The 19,165-nt window shown below is 40.2% G+C and overlaps 1 protein-coding gene across 3 annotated transcripts in view; it reads left to right on the top strand.

The window, feature by feature from the left end:
- LOC117411330 (lysocardiolipin acyltransferase 1-like) overlaps positions 1–17,649 on the top strand; it is a 56,935-nt gene extending 39,286 nt beyond the window's left edge. For all 3 annotated transcript variants that reach the window (XM_034018678.3, XM_059025592.1, XM_059025591.1), the window contains exons 5-6: positions 821–937; positions 12,994–17,649. In XM_034018678.3, the coding sequence (XP_033874569.1) occupies positions 821–937; positions 12,994–13,505 (629 nt within the window). In that variant the 3' untranslated portion in view covers positions 13,506–17,649. The remainder of the gene's footprint in view (positions 1–820; positions 938–12,993) is intronic.
- Positions 17,650–19,165: the final 1,516 nt, after the last annotated feature.

Here is a 19,165-nt window from a genome sequence, read left to right as displayed (position 1 = left end):
GCTATGGTGAAAGTTTGCTCAGTTTCAAGAGACAAAGGGTAAGATTTACTAAGCAGTTGCCATATCTCATTATATATATATATATATATATATATATATATATATATATATATATATAGTTGTAGTCAAACGTTTACATACATCAATGGAAAATTATAATTTCTAGAAATGTCTTGAAAGCAAAGAATTATAGCAAAACTTTTGCTTTTGTGCATGAGGGGGAAAAAAGTTACAAGAAATAGATGACTACAATTATTTATTTCAACAATTTTTTTTAGCAAAACTCCAAAAATGCTAATTCAAAAGTATTCATACCCTCACAAGGAAAATGAAATTAATAGCTAGTTGAGGCACCTTTAGCAATAATAAATAAATAGCTTGATTCTTTAGTGATTTTTGACCATTCAACGCAAAATTGTTCCAGTTCTTTCAAATTCCGAGGACTTCTCTTGTTGCACAGCCTTCTTCAACTCATACCAAAGATTCTCAATCAGATTTAGATCGGGACTTTGACTTGGCCATTCCAGAACCTTGATTTCATTCTTCTTTAACCATTCTGAAGTAGATTTTGATGTGTGCTTTGGATCGTTGTTGTGTTGGAACATCCAGTTGCGCTGTAAACCATGTTTTGTAGCGGAGGGTTTCAGATGATTGGGCAATATCTTTTGGTATGCTATGGAATCTGTTTTATCATGTATTGGAGCTAAATGTCCTGTGCCATTAGAGGAAAAACAGCCCCATAGAAGGATTTTGAGGGCTGAATGTCCACCTCTTGTTCGTGAACTTTATTTTGTTCTTCTTTTGTCTCTGTCTCTCTCAGCTAACACTCGGGCGCGCAGCGATGTATTTGCAGAGAAGAACGGGCTGCAGAAGTACGAGTATGTGCTGCACCCTCGGACCACCGGCTTCACCTTCATCGTAGAGAGTATGCGCAAAGGTGAGGCGCAGCTGAAATGCATCATCATCTCCAGCACAGTGTTCTCTTAACAACAAGCAACCTGGCCCTGAATTGTTTCTCGCCATATTGTTTTATTCCTTTCAGCAAAATGTCCTTGGCCTGTGCTTCAAAGTATTGAACAGTCTGAAGAACTCTTCAGTAAGATAATAGAGGGACCGTATTCAGTATTGAGCTCTCAGTACTGTAAAACCCACAGCATCAGTAACAGGGTGGATCTACCGAACTTCTAAATGGTTGCTTATACATAATGCTACGATTTTAACACAGTAATTTTTTGTACATTTCACAGGTAAGGTGCGGAAACAAAACAAGAATGCACAGAAAGATAACCAAATAATGTAGTTTTAGCTACATCAACATACACAAGCTTTTTTTTATAGTACATCAAAACCAATAATATAAAGACTATTGCTTTTGACTACTAATAAGTTTAAATGTTACAAAAACAAAACTTAGTTCAAATTCTCCACGATTGTGAAACATCATGTTGTAAAGAAAGTCTCTGTAAGTCGGCAAACTTCGTTCTCTGATGCAATTGTTTTTCTGTCTTTACAGAAAACAGCTCACTCACCGTTTTTTATATAGCTGTCTTTCCTACTGCAGATTCAATGGCTTGTAGTTTCTGTTTAGAGCACTTACAATATGTTTGTCATAGCTTGCTTTTCGTTTGTAATCCACAGGAACACATGCTGTACAAAAGATCATGCAGCCACTTTCATGAAATGTCCGCTTTGGATATTTTTCACTTCTCTTCTTAGCAGGAATATTTGCCACTTTCGTTGCCATTTTTTCACTCGATTTCGCACATAAACTTGCTCTCCACTCATTTACATGTTTGCCCGCTCACCTATAAATCTCATTCACTGACCTACATAGCTACACATAAATTCTGCGTGCATACACAGCCAAATAATTTACATATACTCGCAGATGTGTATTTTCAGTGCATGCCATACTGCATTTAGCCTTACTTATAGTATAACTCAGTGCAGTGCAGGCACTGATAAACAGATCGCTTTTCAGAGCAAGACAGGTAGCGTAACACACATTATTAGGCTGTGACTTATGTAAATTGCGTAAACCAGGTTGAACTCTTGATGGAACTGGAGTCTCCTGTAGTTTTTCAGGCTGCTGTTGCAAAGAAAGTTGGCGTGTCAACATCGCAGGTGTCTCGCTTTGTGATAAGATGTGATTTTAATTTTTTCATTTCATGTAGAATTAAAAAAACAGCGATTTAATTTTGTTTAGGAATAGAAAAAACAATTGAGTCATATTTTAAATTATGTATTTAACATTTAATCATGTAATGTGATTTCATTATTTTTCTTTTAAGTGAGCGAGCATAGATGGGCCGAATGGCCTTTTCTTTTTCTAGAGTTTCTTATGTTATGTGCTTTTCATTTAGAAACAAATGTGTGCCTCTCGTTTAATTGGGACAGTCCCTTTTGTGGGTTATTTTTACTTCTCACTAGGAGTCCCGATAAAGTGGCACCGACTGCACTAGAAAATGGTCTGCAATCCAAATGAACAGTGATAGGTGGTGCAACTGGGGCCCAAAAATACAGGCTTTTTTATTTGTATGCATATCTACATTTACAGTTACATTTAATACGGTTATGATACTGTACAGGGGGTCCATTTCTTTGAGCAGTGTGTGCTCTCTGTTTCCCTATACAGAGGCCTTGCCTCCTTGCTGAGGTGAGGAGGGCAGTGAAAGTGTTCAGGCAGAGATATCTGTTGGCTCTTCTCATGGTTGTACTGCAATGCATTGAAACTCGGTCTTTAATTAGCCCTTCTAGAGTTACCTCGAGAGCAGGAAACACCATCGCAGGTTGTGGGTTTAGTTAGCAGACAAGAGCTAATGACATGGAAACACAATTAAACACTGAGCAAAGAAACAGGGCAGTGATGGTTATTTATTCATTAGTTATGTACGCATCCCCTTGAAGAGAGCTTGTATGAACTTGCTGCTTCTACTGCTAATAGCTCATGAACCATTTCAGTTGCAACTTTGTATTTCCAGTGTTATGGAATCTCCTTTGAAAAAAATCTTAACTGCACCTTTAACTTTGACCTATGATGGGTCCCATATTGGGGTCATGTGACTTTCTTTGCTTTCTGGGTGATAAAAGATCTAACACTTTGAGGAAATGGCTTTATTATTATTATTATTATTATTATTATTATTATTATTATTTGTATTTATTTATTAGCAGACACCCTTATCCAGGGCGACTTACATTTGTTACAAAGTATCACATTGCAAAATATCACATTACATAGTATCACTGAACACAGTATTACAAAGTGTTGTTCCTGAACGTCTAACCACTGTCCAAGAAATGCATTTGAAATCTATAAACGTCATCTGTAGTGTTTATACAGTAGGATGTGTGCAGTGTGGGGTTATTTATTCGATACTTATCAAGTCTTTTCCATATACACATACATATTGTACACAAGTAGTCTTGTCCATATTAATGTTGTAGCACATCATAAAGTAACCACACACAAAAGGTCCCGATATGTAAAAGTTTAAACGTTTTAAACATGTTTAATTGTAGGAGATGAATTGGAATCTAACATCCCTTACCCAGACCTTTACGTAACATTTTATATAATAAACTGTGTAGAGTAGAGCACAGTAAACCACTGTAGGCTACAGTATGCTGATCTTGTGTTTAATTGCAGCCATCTCTCCATGGCCAGTCTCACTATTCTGGTGCAGCGCTCTCCCTTATTAAAGTTTCCAGTGGTAAAAGCACAGCAAAGTGTAATAAATGCACAATGAAAGCATGGTAAAGGATGGTTATGCATTGTAAAGCACAGAGGGGTATGGTTATGCATATAAAAAAAAAAGACAATGTCAAACCATGTAAGCTATAGTAAATGCATTGTATTACCAGGGGAAAAGTATGGGTAAACTGCAGAATTACTGTGGAAATATACTGTTATGAAGGGTTCCAGTACTGTTTTACACTGATGCATACATTATCTGTGCCCCTTCAGTCTGTACTGCCACTCTCGTAGCATGCAAAAAAATTGAGTTACAGTAATTCTCCTGATATCTGCACTTCTAGCAAATGCAGTCAAGAACAGATGAAAGCGATAGATGAAAGCAATAGATGAAAGCAGTAGATGAAAGCAGATGGAAGGGAAGCGGTAGATTGTCAGTCTGTTCATTTTCATTTAAAGTAGGAGGCTAAGCAGAAGGAAAGGGGGGTATGTGGGTCCTCGCCCAGCGTGGATGCTGGGTGCAACACCCCCCACCCAAAATGAGTTTCAGGGTTTTGCAACCTAAATATGTGCCTTAATAGGGACCCAAAATTCAAAAGAGGTGTAACGTTGTTCATTTTTTTATGATTTTAGGCGTCGACATTTAAAGAGCAAGTAAAAGTTACTTACATTTGCCTATGAAAAGTAATTACAAAATAATATAGTTATATTAGAATTTTAAAACCACAAACTTGTCTAGTACACATGAAATTTCAAAGTAAGCAAACTCTGTTTGGTTTTGCAGTAATTTATTACGCACAGAAAAAAGTGATGAAAGACAGAACAAGACACCAATGAAACAGAGAAATCATATTTGAGGCACAAAAACAAACAATGTCACATTATAGAGATACCATAATACCAATTGAGACGAAACAAAAAAATTTGAAGCAATTTCTAAATTAAAGACATAAGACAAGAAGCGGTATTAATTGGTAGTAAATTTGAATACAAAAAAGGTAAGCCATAAGCTGTATTTTGTTTTCTATTTTTTGTATGTATTCCGTTTTCTTTTGCATTTTATACAAAAAAAAACACACATTTTAAGTTTCTAAAAATATTGGAACCAACCAGTCCTTACATTTATTTTTAGTCTTAAGATTCTGGGTGTACATACCTTCTTCCCATGTTGCCGTTTCTCATTAACTACCGAGTCCGAGAATACGCATGTGCATTAATAAATAATACATTTAAGAAATGCGCTTGCGAGAACTGCGATTTCGAACACTGTTGATTTTACAGTTTTCAGAAGTTCGTTTCTGTTGCATTTTCTGTAAACATTAATGCATTTTCTACAGTAAATGCAGTTTCTACTGGGTTTTTTTTTCTTTTGTTTTTACAGATAACAGATTAGCAAAAACTGACATACCACTTCTTTAGGAGATTAGCATGAGCTACTATATGAAATCAGGAGTAGCTTCCCTTTTTGCTGGTGCTTGTATACACTCTCTATTTAAGACTTTCAATGTAATAATGTGGTATCTCAATTTTGCCAGAACGCGTCGCCACGAGAGCCACTCAGATCGATGAGCCAACTATACAGCTGATGTGCGTAGGAGACGGAGTAAAAAGTTTCAAAGTGAAAACAAACGCACAGTTAACCCATTCATTAATGCCTACATTTTTATACTGTGTATCTATGTTTGCACCATGCCTTTTAGCACCCTAAAGGCTTGGAAACACCAGCACTTCGCTTCGCTTCCCCCACCTTTTTCCCAGGTAAAAAGTACTTTACAGCATTACATTTGGCGCAAAGCTACCCTCCCTCCCCCGACTGTTGCTCTTGCCTAATATACAAAGAAAATATGGCTGTGTTTTGGGAACACATGGAAAGTGTAACATCAACAGAACAGGAGGAGGAAGAAGTGATTTGTAATGTACATAACTTTGAACATACATTTCCATTTGACTTGAACTTCTTAAAAAGGGAATTTAGATAGTCCTTCTGAAAATACAGAACCTTTGTATTTAGTCACCTTAAGTACCGTGCCTATTTAAACATAGATAGACAATCACAGTATGTGTTTATGCATATTTGTATGTGTGTGTGGGTGTCTGTGTGTGTACTTTTTGTCTCCATTTTGTTTGTAAACTTCAGTAATATTAATGACCACAGTTTTACAGCAACTGATTATGCAGCAAAAGATCTGACCAGTACATGTAGCTGTCACAAAGACGGCCGGAGTGGGTGGCGTCAGACCAGAAGCAGGAAGTAAACAGACAGAGAGTTGGAGTTTGGTGGAGCTGAGCGAATGGTTTCGCTCAGCATTTAATAAAACAGCACAGAAAATAAAAGGTTTGAAACAACAAAACACAGCACACGGCACTTGAGGCCAAAATAAACAGACGAACAAAACGGACTAGACAGACAAACAAACACGGTGAGCAGATAACAATATTTACGTTCTTTTATATTTACTTTACTCCTTCTCTCTCTTCCATTCTCCACTCACCGAACACCCAACCCTGAGTGGATGAAACGTGCATCTATATATACTATTGTGCTGGGATTCAATTACTAATTAATTATTCACTTGAATCCCAGCACGTGAATTAATTCTGTGCAACCCCGTGCTCACATATTACATTTAACCAGCACGTGAAGTGATTTGTGCTCTCCTCGTGCCTAAATACAAATCTACATTTTTAAATACACGTGAAACACAGACCCGTTTATATCCCGTGTACCAATGACTACACACCAACATTTACACACGCACGCACAACACATAACACACAAATGCACACAGGGGCGGGGCGCTTTGCCACAGTAGCACATATAGTGATCTTTTTCGTTTAATAAAGACTGAATCAGCAAAACAAAGCACATAAAAAATAAAATAATCAACAATCATATTTGTTTCCTGAATTAATTGTACATGCTAGGTTTCCGATCAATCTTCTAAGTCAGTGCTTAAGACATTTTACAATGCTATAACATATACTCACTGTATTTCATACACTTTGTGTAAAAAAGACGATCTTACATAGAAAACATAGGTTGTTTATTTTAAAAATAAATGTTATACAATTTCATAACTGCTGTATGGTTACTGACTCAGTTATGATTGTACAGTTTGGCCTTCATCACCAAGATTGCTTGTAAGCTCGAAACTGATTGGTCCATCGCGATTCACGGTGTCCATGGAAACATAAGCCCAGAAATGAAATGCCCTCAGAGAAAGAATATTTTACTCGATTTACATACGTAATGAATTGTGGAAATTGCCGCTATTTTACTGGAAGAAAATACACATTTTGAATACTATTCACTGGAACAGCAGTGTGGAGTAGTGGTTGGGGCTCTGGACTCTTGACCGGAGGGTCGTGGGTTCAATCCCAGGTGGGGGACACTGCTGCTGTACCCTTGAGCAAGGTACCTTACCTAGATTGCTCTAGTAAAAACCCAACTGTATAAATGGGTAATTGTATGTAAAAAATAATGTGATATCTTGTAACAATTGTAAGTCACCGTGGATAAGTGCGTCTGCTAAGAAATAAATAAATAATAATAATAATAATAATATACAAGCACTGTAAACTACTTTCTTTTTTTTCCTTTTTGAAATAACTGTTTTAGTCGGCATATCTGGCAAAGTAGACAGCGATTTAGCCAGCTGCCGGCTGGAAATGAGAAGGCTGGATTGTACACAGTTACATTAAAGTTCTGTCAAAATTCTGTAGGTTACTTTTTTAGATAGCTGAAATCGTGTCGTGTTTGGCTTGGGGTTGTCTTGCGAATGATCCCATCGAGGTGCAGAAGAGTCACTTTACCCAAAGCGTTTTCATCACTTCATGTAAACGTGAGATTGAATTATTCTCCAGGGAAATAAATATACGTTTTTTTTTAACTTCGTGTGAACGTGTCAATTATAGTTATCAAACGTATTTTTGACAGAAATTAATGTTTAGTTTTACTAAAACCCATAATAGTACTCACTGGACCCAGATCCCTGATATTTGTATCCGGTTCGTTGGTACCAAAGCAGGAACCGGGTACCCGATTTAAAAGGAAACGATTTGCACATCTCTACATTTTGGAAGCAATTTACACTAGCAGTGGAGCGGAGCTGCCTGCAGAATTAGAAGCACCGGAGCGGAATGGACTGGGGAAATAAAAGCCTTGGAGCGAGCGGTTTCAAAGAGGAAGAGAGCGAGGAGCAGCATTTATGAGCGCTTCACTCCGCTCACATGCTCTGGTGTGGACTACTCCCCATACCTTTATAAGGTTCTATAGACAATGTCATGGATCCACAAAACCCTGGTTTGGAACTAGAGTATTGAGGGCAGCTTCAGGGTCGACCCTTACATCATAACACAGTGGCGAGTTTCTCCTTCGATTTTTTAGCCCTAGCTACTTGTTACTGGGGTTTCTAGTCCAGTCGTTATGCAACGGCCCTTGCATTGGCTTTGGTACCCTCATCCATTTGGTAATGGTTACATTTCATACTTGAAATAGAAATTTATTTTTTAAATGCTGGTATCTGTGTGTACAGTCTTCTTATGCCCTCGGGGGGTGGGCATGACTGTGTCACAGGCACTGGAGTGCAGGTTTGGTATATCTATTCAGGTTTCAGGGTCTTTAGGAGGTAAACAAAGGAGGCTGTGTGGTCCAGTGGTTAAAGAAAAGGGCTTATAACCAGGAGGTCCCCGGTTCAAATCCCACCTCAGCCACTGACTCATTGTGTGACCCTGAGCAAGTCACTTAACCTCCTTGTGCTCCGTCTTTCGGGTGAGACGTAGTTGTAAGTGACTCTGCAGCTGATGCATAGTCGACACACCCTAGTCTCTAAGTCGCCTTGGATAAAGGTGTCTGATAATTAAACAAACAACAAACAAACACCCATTTGGTAATGGTTGCATTTCTAACATTATGATAATAAACTAATGTGTTCGATCTTCTTTTGATGAGTTACTGTGGCAAAGTGGCTGCTGAGTGAGAACAGGTGCAGAGGTAATGCAGTGTGGTAATGAAACTAATCAGTTTGGAAAAGGGGTCTTTTATTTTTTTAATTCCGGTCTGGCGACCAAACAATAACCTCCAGCAATACACACCAATGATGGGTTGCAGCCCAAACAATAAATACACGTTATCTGCCCCACAATAATACAGTACACAGTCACCAGTCCGGGTGCATGCAGTAGTGCTCGTGGTGGGTGATAACAATTTATTAAGTGACTGTGGTGTAGTGTTGTTCCAGTTTTGTGCTGGCCCAAGGCGACAGCTCCAGATACGTGTTAGCCGTCTGGTGATTCACAAACAAAGACAATTACTAACGGTGACAAACAAAAACACTCACAAATACTTTTTTTTAGGTTTCTCTGGGTCTCTCCCGGTCCTTCCAGTTCTCTGTCTCCAAAAACCAAGCGAAGGAGTAGATTGCGATTCTCTGTCCCCTTGGTAAACGAGTGCAGCTGGCTCTACAATCTGCAACAGCTTTCCCTTCCGGGTCAATACGTTCCTGCAACAGAGTCTCGCCACCTTCCAGACTGACCGACTTCCCGACCCTGGGAAAGAACTGTCAGGCCAGCCCGTCCAAAGAACTCTACTTTCGCTGCTTAGCGCCCTCACAGGCCGGGAGGGAGATTTACAACCAAGATTCATTATATTTCTGTCACAGTTCCAAACAGAAATATTTGTGTTTACTGTCCGTGTGTCTGCAGCACATCCTAGACCTTCGACCACCAAGATGCTGCAAACAGTCAAACAGCTAGAAATGTTCAGACCGGTTTGATAAAGGCACAGCACTTGGAGATACTGGGTTCCCCAGCAGGGCACCATGTGGACATGTATTGTTATGCAGTAGCAACAGCAACTCTCCTCCTTCCAGCTGTCCTAGGCAAAGAAGAGAACTGTTTTTGCAGACATTGCAGCGATGTCGTTTGAGATTGTGGAGTTAATAATACTGACATCTTGTGGCAAAGTGGGTTGCAGTGCTCAAGACAATGACAAACAGCAAAGTACTGGTGAAATGGTGGTTTTATAATCTGATGACAACAGTAAATAATAATGGAGTACTGGCAATACACAACGATGTGTAATGCACAGTTGAATAACATGGGGTTCAGTTCCGAAATAATAAACACAGTATTTCAACACACACAGAACACGAACACGGTCACAAGTCCAGAGTGAGTGCTGTAGTGCTCGTGTTGAATTACAATTTACTCGTGATGTGCTGTTTGTTCCAAAAAAAAAAAAAAATTGATCTAAAGAAAAAAAGAAAATAATTCTAATCCGAGTTTGTTTTAATGAGAATTGACTGTAATAAAAACCCAACAAGGACAGTAGCATTTATTTTGAGTAAAAAATATTTTCTAAAAGACCTTGGGATTGATGCACTGAAAAAACAGTGTGTAAATAACCTTCAATTCATTCATTCGTTCTCTCAGGTTAGCTATGTAAATAAACACTCTGTTGCATCTCCTTTTTCCAAGATACCTGTCCACCTCTCTCCCCCGTGTTCCCCCTCTTCCCTCTCCCTTTTCTCTTGTTTTGTTCTCCCCTTCTCCTATTCTTCCTTCTCTTTTCTCTTACATTCATTCCCTTCCCTATCCCCCTCTTTCCCTCCTTCCCTTTTTTCTCCCCCCCTCTTAGTGTGAGTCAATGTGTTTGTTATCTCTCTGAATGATGGTCAAGCAGCTGCTTTGCTCTGTAACAAGCAAGTGCTGCAGTTTTCAATTTTCTGAATCAAAGCAAGATTACACCTTCTCTCCATCCCTCCCAGCACTCTACAGGGCACTGACAGCTGGAGCAGAGGGACCATTTTAAACAGCTCAATACAAGCCGTCAGAAATAGATCTGAGGCGATGACTCACAGGGTCTTTGTTAGGAGAGAAAGGCTGATTTAATTTGAGGTGGTGTGTTTGCATCCCTATTCAGGTATTAATTAATTATTTAATTGATAACCTTTAAAACCTGATTTGGAATGGATCTTGAAGCCCTGAGCTCTGTACCTCTTACAGTAAAGATTATATATATATAACACCCTGGTTTCGTGATGAACGTAGAAAAGCTGAAAAGCACGCACAGACACGCACAAGCATCTCAAGTGTTGTTGTTCCGCTCCTTGACTCCTGAATAATTATCTAGAGTGGGCATGTGTAGGCTTTAATAAACCTGATTCACAGCCCCCTCCTCCCCTCCCCCTCCTCACCAGACTATTTATAGCAGGTGTGGATCTGAATAAATAATACCACCAACTGTATCTGACTAATCTGCCATTCATAAAACACAATTCACAGCTCTTCTCTCCAGCTGCTTTGGTGTTAAGCAGCACAAGATGATTTGACTGACTCCTGTTTAGCAGATGTAGAGGTGTAACAATTCATTGTGTATCGATGATGAATCATGATACATTCTTGACATGCTATTTCGTATTGTAGTAGAGGTGTGTATCGTTTTGATTGAGATACAAGACCAAAAGCACAACCAAGCTCATTGTAATTCACCAAAGGTCCCTGAATTAAGAGCATTTTATAGTTGGTACGTATACATACAGTAAACCGTTGCGTATCCGCTCGTCACATCCGTCCTAACCGTTTATCCGCCATGATCAATCTCTTCAGCAACGTTAGTTTATTATTGAACAGAGAAGATTACTTCAGAGACTGTAAATCCTACCAAAGTTTTTGTACACTGTGTTGTATGTGCTTCGTGTGCTACCATTGCTGGTAGTGTCACGTGAGCTGTTCAGTGTGTTGATATGTAAATAAATCTTGATGCCTGCGGGCCGTATCAACTTCAACCTCCATCTCGAGCACTTGCTTGTCGCTCAGCAGCAAATGCACGCACCTACACCACAGATGGCTACTCTGTCACAAGCAGTAATACCCTGTATCTTTCTAAACAAGGGATTTAGGGGAGCTCCCTAATAAAAGCTGAATCTCAAAATAATAATTGTGTGAATATAGTAATTGTTACAGCTGTGTATAATGGTATTTAAAACAGGATAAATTTATCCGCCTTTACTCTGGTCCCACTGCAATCGGATACGCGATGGATTACTATACTGTCATTTAATGTTTGTCCTTTATCAAAGGAGTCCATCATTAAATGATCATTTGTTCTTATTCATCCTACAAGAATCCCATCAGGACCATCACATGTATCGTGATACATATTGTACCGCAGCCTGCAAATCAGAATACTTATTGTTACATTACTGTATTATACCTGGTGAGCAACGTTTTCAGTGGGCTCATCTAGTTGATATTTTCCCATAATTACCAGCCAGTTTCAGGCTTGACTGTAGCCATTCCTCTCACATTGTCTTCCCTGATTAATGTTCCAGTCAGTAGAATGCGGTCTGTGGTGAGCTTGTTGACGGCAGAATATGTTACCAGAAGTTCTTATGGATTCCAGTTGCTCGATGACTAATAATTGCGTCATTTGTATCCGTTGCAGCGCAGCACTGAAGAGACTGCTGTATGTGTTCTGCTTTCTAATGAGAAAGCTACAGTAGCACTTGTGAAATGGCCTGGTGGGGTACCAGGAGGCATAGTTACGCTGCCTCATGATTGGTCTCCAGTATAAAGGACCGGTGGCTGATATCTGCACTGATAATCGAACAGTGAAGTTGTTTGACCTACCTATCCCGATCAAGAAGCCTCCTAAAAAAGATATAACAGTAGAGGGTATCCCATCTCACAGGATAGGATATGGTAGGTTCTGCTGTTATTTAAACAATCAATCATAAGTAGGGATGTGATTTTGTCACTTAAATCACAGCACAGTCACGGCTAAGGACCACAAAGGGTTAAGCACCTCAGGGGAATGACTGCAAGAGCTGCAAATCAGGGTTCATTCTTCTGCAGAACTGTAAACCATCCTCCCTTTAGGCTGCATTATCAAGTGTATGCAGAGGTATTTTGTCTGCACAAAAGGCTTTGGTTAATTTGAAGTGTGTTTCTCATTAAACTCCCTCCGTTTTCATGAAATTGTTTGGGATATTGCTCTGCTAGTTGCTTGGAACTTAATTTTGCCACTTTTTTTATAGTTCTGTGTCAGTATTCACCTTTATTTGATGTTTGCTAACCGCTTTAACTTTGCACTGAAACCAATTCAAAAGACTTGAACTGCTCCTTTTCTATTTTTACGCTGGAAACAAATGTCAAAATTCACAGGTTCCGTGACCACCGTGACAAAATCACATACCTAATCATAAGTCCATGATCCCCTTTTAAATTTTCAACTCCTAACACAATGTGTGTTGCACCCCTGATCATATCTTTTTAACATCTCTGTTTCCTCCCTGCAGGTGATAACCTAGACGCTGTCCACGACATCACAGTGGCGTACCCTCAGAACATACCCCAAACAGAGCGGTACCTGGTGACGGGGCAATTTCCCCGCGAGATCCACTTCCATGTGCAGCGCTACCCGGTGAAGGCTCTGCCCGAGGGCACGGCGGAGCTGCAGGACTGGTGCCAGGAGCGCTGGCGAGAGAAGGAGCAGCGCCTGCGGGACTTCTACACCGGGGGGCACTGTTTTGACACCTCTGGCCGCAGCCGCATCCCGCCCTGCAAGTCCGAGTTGCGGGTGATGTTGATCAAGATGGCCTCTCTGGTGTACTGGACGGGCTTCATCACGCTCTCCTTCGCGGCACTCTACTACTTCAGCCTGCTGCGCTACTACCTGTTGCTCGTCACAGTGTTCTTTGTGGCTCAGGAGAGAGTGGTCGGGGGCCTGGAGGTGCTGGAGCTGGCCTGCCATCGCTTGAGGAATCTCCCGGAGAAAGCAGCAGCAAGCGAGACAGAGAAGAGCAAGTAAGGGAGTGAGGATGAGGAGGAAACGGACAAACTGACGTTCTCAGAACAGCAGTTCAATCTGAGGTACCCGCAGATGAGCAGTGAGGTGGCTGCTCGCTTACTCCTCCACCACGCTTAGGACTAAACAAGGCACTATGGGGAGAACCAGGAGTGAAAATAGGAATGCACCTCACAGGCTGCCATCCATGAGTTTAGCAGGACCCAGACTGAACTCGTTTATTATAGTCATGTTTTTCTCTGTTTGTTTTTTTTAGATTGTGCCACTGGTAGGTTTGACGATCGAGAGCAAACACCTTTAATTTTGTTTGTGTTGTGGATACAAGGAATAGAGCCATACTTGCACACGAATGCACGCACGCATGCATACATTTTCAAAGTTCTGCTTTCACTCATACTGTTAAACATAAATTAGGCGGCCGGGAGTAAATTGTTGATTCTGCAACAGGTGGCAGGGGCTTTAGCACTTCAGTTAATTCTTTGTTTCTGACCAGCAGCTGACCAGTTGCATCCGGGGTGGAGATACCCAAGCTAAGGAAAATCACAATAAATGAAATAAGTGACAATCATACCTGACTTTGAATATCTCCTCCCCACTCAATCATGGCTTGTCATCAGCTCAGCTGGTCAGAAATGATCGTAAACTCACAAAGTGGTGAGACTAGTTCTTGGTGTATAATTAACAGAAACCTATTCAAATACATTACTCTAAAAAGCAAGTAATTTAGTATGATATCGTTGTGAACCCCTAAAAAATAAGTCAGAAAGGAGCAAGTTTACACCACCTTGCCTTTGTCCCCATGTCCAGCCTCTTATTCAGTATCACAGAGAGCCAACCACATGTCATTCCCCTTCCCACCTTGCTGTAGTACCTCCCCGGCTGGGTAAATTAAAGAGGGACTGGCTACCAGGTGGGGCTGAAACACAATGCAACGGTAGCCATTAACGTAGCTGCTTCTGGCACCCCCTAACAAAAATATTGCGTTTTCATTCGACATGCATGACTCAAGACTTTACCTACACTGGTCTGTGCCATGCTAATAATACCAGGTGGGCATGGGGAGCTGGCCTTATGATGAGTACTGTAGCCAAAGGGATTTGTAATGGAAACAGATCAGCACAGTTTAGCCTAACCTGGGAATCTTCTGTCCGATTGGTCTGCTGGAACTGTAGCATACTTACACAGGGAACAGTTTCGCCCAGGATGGGGGGTCTGCTCTCAGGACCCTTGGGCCACATTCAATCCTCCACCCTGGAACCCTCTGTGTCACAGTTTGTCCTCTAACCTCGCTGTGCCTTCTCTACGCACAGTAACACTCCCTCTGAGAAACACTGCTGCCGTCCTGCCTCTAGAGCTGTAATGGGGTCTCGTGCTGGTTAAACGAGAAATAATTAAATCAAATGTTTTTGAAAAATGCAATGAGATCAGTTAGAATCTGACCAGACCCCTCTCTCCTTTAAATGGCCCTGCTTACCTGTCTTCTACTAAGTAGGTGATTTTTCTTTAGCGGAAGTACAGCCCTCACTAAACATTACATAAGAACATAAGAATATAAGAAAGTTTACAAACGAGAGGAGGCCATTCAGCCCATCTTGCTCGTTTGGTTAACATTGCTGTATTTAAGTATGCAAAGCATTGGGTGGATCAATAGATGGAAACCAAGTTTAGAAAGAAATGGTAGGGAGAGCAGTAGTCTTGTATTAATTGATCCCATCACATTTTAATTTAAAATAAATCTCATTGCACTCAAAAGTAGAAATGTACAGTAGACCTTATAATGGTAGCTGGATATCCTGGTGTTTTGTAACCCTCTAAAGGTGTTGCTAAGATGTAAAGGTACAAATGATCTGAACTGAAATGAATCTGAAGAATTGGGCAAAAGTGAAGAGACCCACAACAGCCAGGCTTACTGTGTATTACAATATTATTCCAATATATCGTAGACCCTGATATTGATGTGATACAGCCATCTGAAATGTCTTCGCATCAGATGTAAATGGTGTTGCATTAAAAGTAGCTGTACTGTTTATTCTTATGTAACTATATATTATAAAAGGTATTACAGGGTGCTGTGTACGATACAAGCTGATTTGCACCCACTCAAGGTCAGAGTGGCCAGTAAGCCCACATGTGGCAAAGCCGCTTGTGGAGTGGGTATCAACTTGTATCATACAGCTCCCTATACCATATTAAATATGTAATACACATTGAAACAATGCACACAGCTTTCTTATGAAATCAGAGGGGGTCGTAGGAAACCAAGCAGCTCCTTTTGGAATTCCTGTGAATTTTTAAAGCCATTGTTTTAAATTGTTAGCAAAGTGCAAAATGCTTTTTTTTTTTTTTTTTTTTTTTTTTTTTTAGCAGCTTATTTTAGAAATGCAAAAATGCGACAAGTCACGCAGTTTTGGGCTCTTGTGTGTTTGCTGACTCTGTATCTTCAATTTGATGTACTGGTACCAGTGAATATGAGGTTTGTAGCAAAGTCTCTGATCATACTGTATGTATTCTGTGGAAGAAAACAAACAAATTAGGTACAAATTCTATATAAATGCACCCTAGAATGTAATAATAATAAGCAGGGGTTCAGATATCACTTCTGACAACTACCCTCATGAGTGTTTATTGCACATGACATATTATTTCACTTCAAATTCACAGTTTTTATTGCATGAAGTTTCCAAATCGCTTTTCTTTGTAGAATAAGATTGAAAATCGGAATGATATTGGCACTCTTGAGCTAGAAATAGTCCTGTTTGCATTAGATTTTAAAACTTCAGGAAAAAACAATCGCTGGCTGGAGATACAGCTCAGAATAAAACCATTTTAAACATGCTTGTTTGTACTGTACAATCTGTGTATGTCAATTAAGTTGCAAACTGTCACCTTCTGTAAATCACTGCTGAATCTTTGAGATTAAATTTAATTGTTTTAAGATACACCAATTTAACGTGTAAATATGCCATCACTGGTCTCTTAGCACCCGTCGAGTTAAACACCCACAATCAGGTCTCAGTTCAAGCACCACTTTCTGCCAGATTGGAGCTGCAAAACCCAATGGGCCCCAGCATCGTGGGGTGGGTGGGTTTTGTGCTTATGTCAAATATATTTGGGAGCATGTCGGGCTGCCAAACATTCAGCCAGGATTAAAATCCGGTTCTTACTGTAGGAATGAGTCTGAAGAGTGTCTGAACCCCTGCTATTGAGATCTCTCTGAATGTAGAAGCGTACAGTGGCAGGGCTGGTTCGGGTGATGGGTTTGTGTCTGTTCAGTTCATGATGCTGTGGGACTGGTCTCTAGTATAGCGTGTCAGTCCCTGCTCAGTGCAGTCACCTCTCTCTAGTAAACTCCTGCCATGTGTCATTGTACAAGATGCTGCTTTTAGACACACTGGCATGTATTTTCCCATGTGGGCAAATCACAGGAAAATTGCCCACTCCATAGTAGACACATTACAGTACATGGGCAATTTACCCACAGTGAAAAATCAGGCCAGCTGTGTTCTCATGCACACAAGCAGGGTGGGTCTGGAGTCTGGTTTCATTTTTAGAATTTATTACTACAGCGCTTTGTCTTCATTTTGCTATCTGACTTGCACATCCAAAAAAAAAAAAAAACTTGAAATATTAAAACTGTAAATTAGTGAAGGGTCCTTATACAGGAAATATACATAGAACTTTTTGGTCAAAAGTGAATTATTGAATCTTGAAATTACGAGGAAGCACTGTAAGTAAAAAAAAACCGAGAACTCTAAATCCACTACACCCTTGAGATTTCTTCAAGAGCGAAGTCAATCTCTTTTAAAAAATAAAATACAAATTATACTTTCAAACTCAATTTAAGAATACCTGGCAGTCAACTTTGCTTAGTGTCTGCTACCTCTTCTTAGGAATATTCCAGTAGTTTTCAGCAGGAGTGTATCACCAGGAGCTGTGCTCTGGTTCGTCTGCTTTAGATGGGGAATATGGAAAAACTCAATGAATTCCAAATACATTGCTGCAGGACAGCTGTCCAGGCACTACAAGTGAAATGAGATGGTGTCATCCTCACCCACCCACTGCCATTGATACCTGACCCATCCATATTGTAATAAGCTGTCTCTAGCTCTATTTGCTGTTTTTATATAAACATGTTTTGATGTGTGTATCTACCTGTATGTGTCATGTATTTCATTTATAATGGATGATTTAGTGATGTGTCATTATCCACGTGTACCAAAGTGCTCTGCATTGTTTACTCTGGCCAGAACCAGGTCTTATACTACAGCTGTCCCAGTGTGTACCATGCCAAACTGGGCCAGGCTGGGTCTGCTTTGAAAGGCCATGTGCGTTTGTTTTTTAATAGTTATCCGTGTTTGTTTTTTAAATCTGTAATTCACTGCCATCCTCAGATTCTGGTTATGACCATTCCAAGTTGTGCAGTGTCTCAGAACATTCTGCAGCTCTTTGAGGTGGAATTCATTACTCTAACCCCAGTGGGACTTTTGTCTGAAGCCCATAAAATACCAGGCAACTTTTGGGCAACTTTTTCTGGCAACCTATGAAGTAACATGGTACAGGTGACTTTTCTAAGAAATGTTCACCTTGTGAATAGGTCAAGCTGCAATATCTGAACAATCGACTTGAGCTACTTTGTGATAATTGTTGAAAAGTTTCCCCAATAACAAATTGCTTGAATGCTTGCCAGAAACAATTGCCTGAAAGTTGCTTAGTGTTACAGTGGATTAAGAGAACACGCAGCTACTTATAGTGGCTGACTGCCTGCACTACTATTGATGCAGTGTCATTTCTTCTGAGCGTGTTCGTAATGTGCATTGCTACAAGAGTAATGCCTCTGCCCACCTCTTGTGCTGTCTTTAGAGACACTCTTAAGATTAAAAGTCCCTCTCAACCACCTCACTCTTCTGTTTCAAATGTAGCTCTGGTTAAGAGGGATGTTGCAACACAGTGTCTAGGTGACAAACTGGAGAGATTTACAAATTTCCCGGTACAATGAAAATTACATCAAATGTAGCAATGGTGTTTTAAAACAAATAACACTGTACAATGGAGGCAGCAAGAGCAATTGACAAATCTGTGGCATGCTCTTTAACATTTCAATCGCTGAGGGGGAAGCAGAATCGTTAACATGTAAAGCACACAACACCTAGCTTGTGTACAGTTATGCACCACTCTATGCAACCATCCTGTCTGTGATGTAAAACAATCATTTTCAAAACTTCATTTGTGGGAATCTTTCGGTGGCTGGTTTGGGTGCTGCGGTTTCCTCACACTAATTTTAATCCCATCATACAGTGAAAGATTACATTTCAAATTTGAACTCCTCCCCTAAGTAATTAACACACCTCAAAGTGGACCAGAATAACATGGTAAACAACACCCCCTCTGGTACTCTGCAGTACTGTAGGTGTGCTAGCAGGAGGGGGCGCTGTACAGAACAACCCTGTACCTGGAGCTCTGTACACTGCAGGAATGAGAGACATTAGACACTGTACTTTATAGACTGTGTGCTGTAATAAACACTGTGATACAGTGATCCTTTATTACAATGGGTTTGGAGAAAAATAATTTTGCGTGTCATTTTGTTTTGAGTTCAAATGTGTGTTTCGCACAGCTTACCACATCTTCTACATCTGGATCATTGAGCATTTGAAACTGCATTT

The sequence above is a fragment of the Acipenser ruthenus genome, chromosome 6 (assembly GCF_902713425.1).
Source record: "Acipenser ruthenus chromosome 6, fAciRut3.2 maternal haplotype, whole genome shotgun sequence".
In the NCBI taxonomy this organism is placed as follows: Eukaryota; Metazoa; Chordata; class Actinopteri; order Acipenseriformes; family Acipenseridae; genus Acipenser; species Acipenser ruthenus.
The sequence above is the reverse complement of the archived record's forward strand: the minus strand, read 5'-3'. Positions and strand labels throughout refer to the sequence as shown.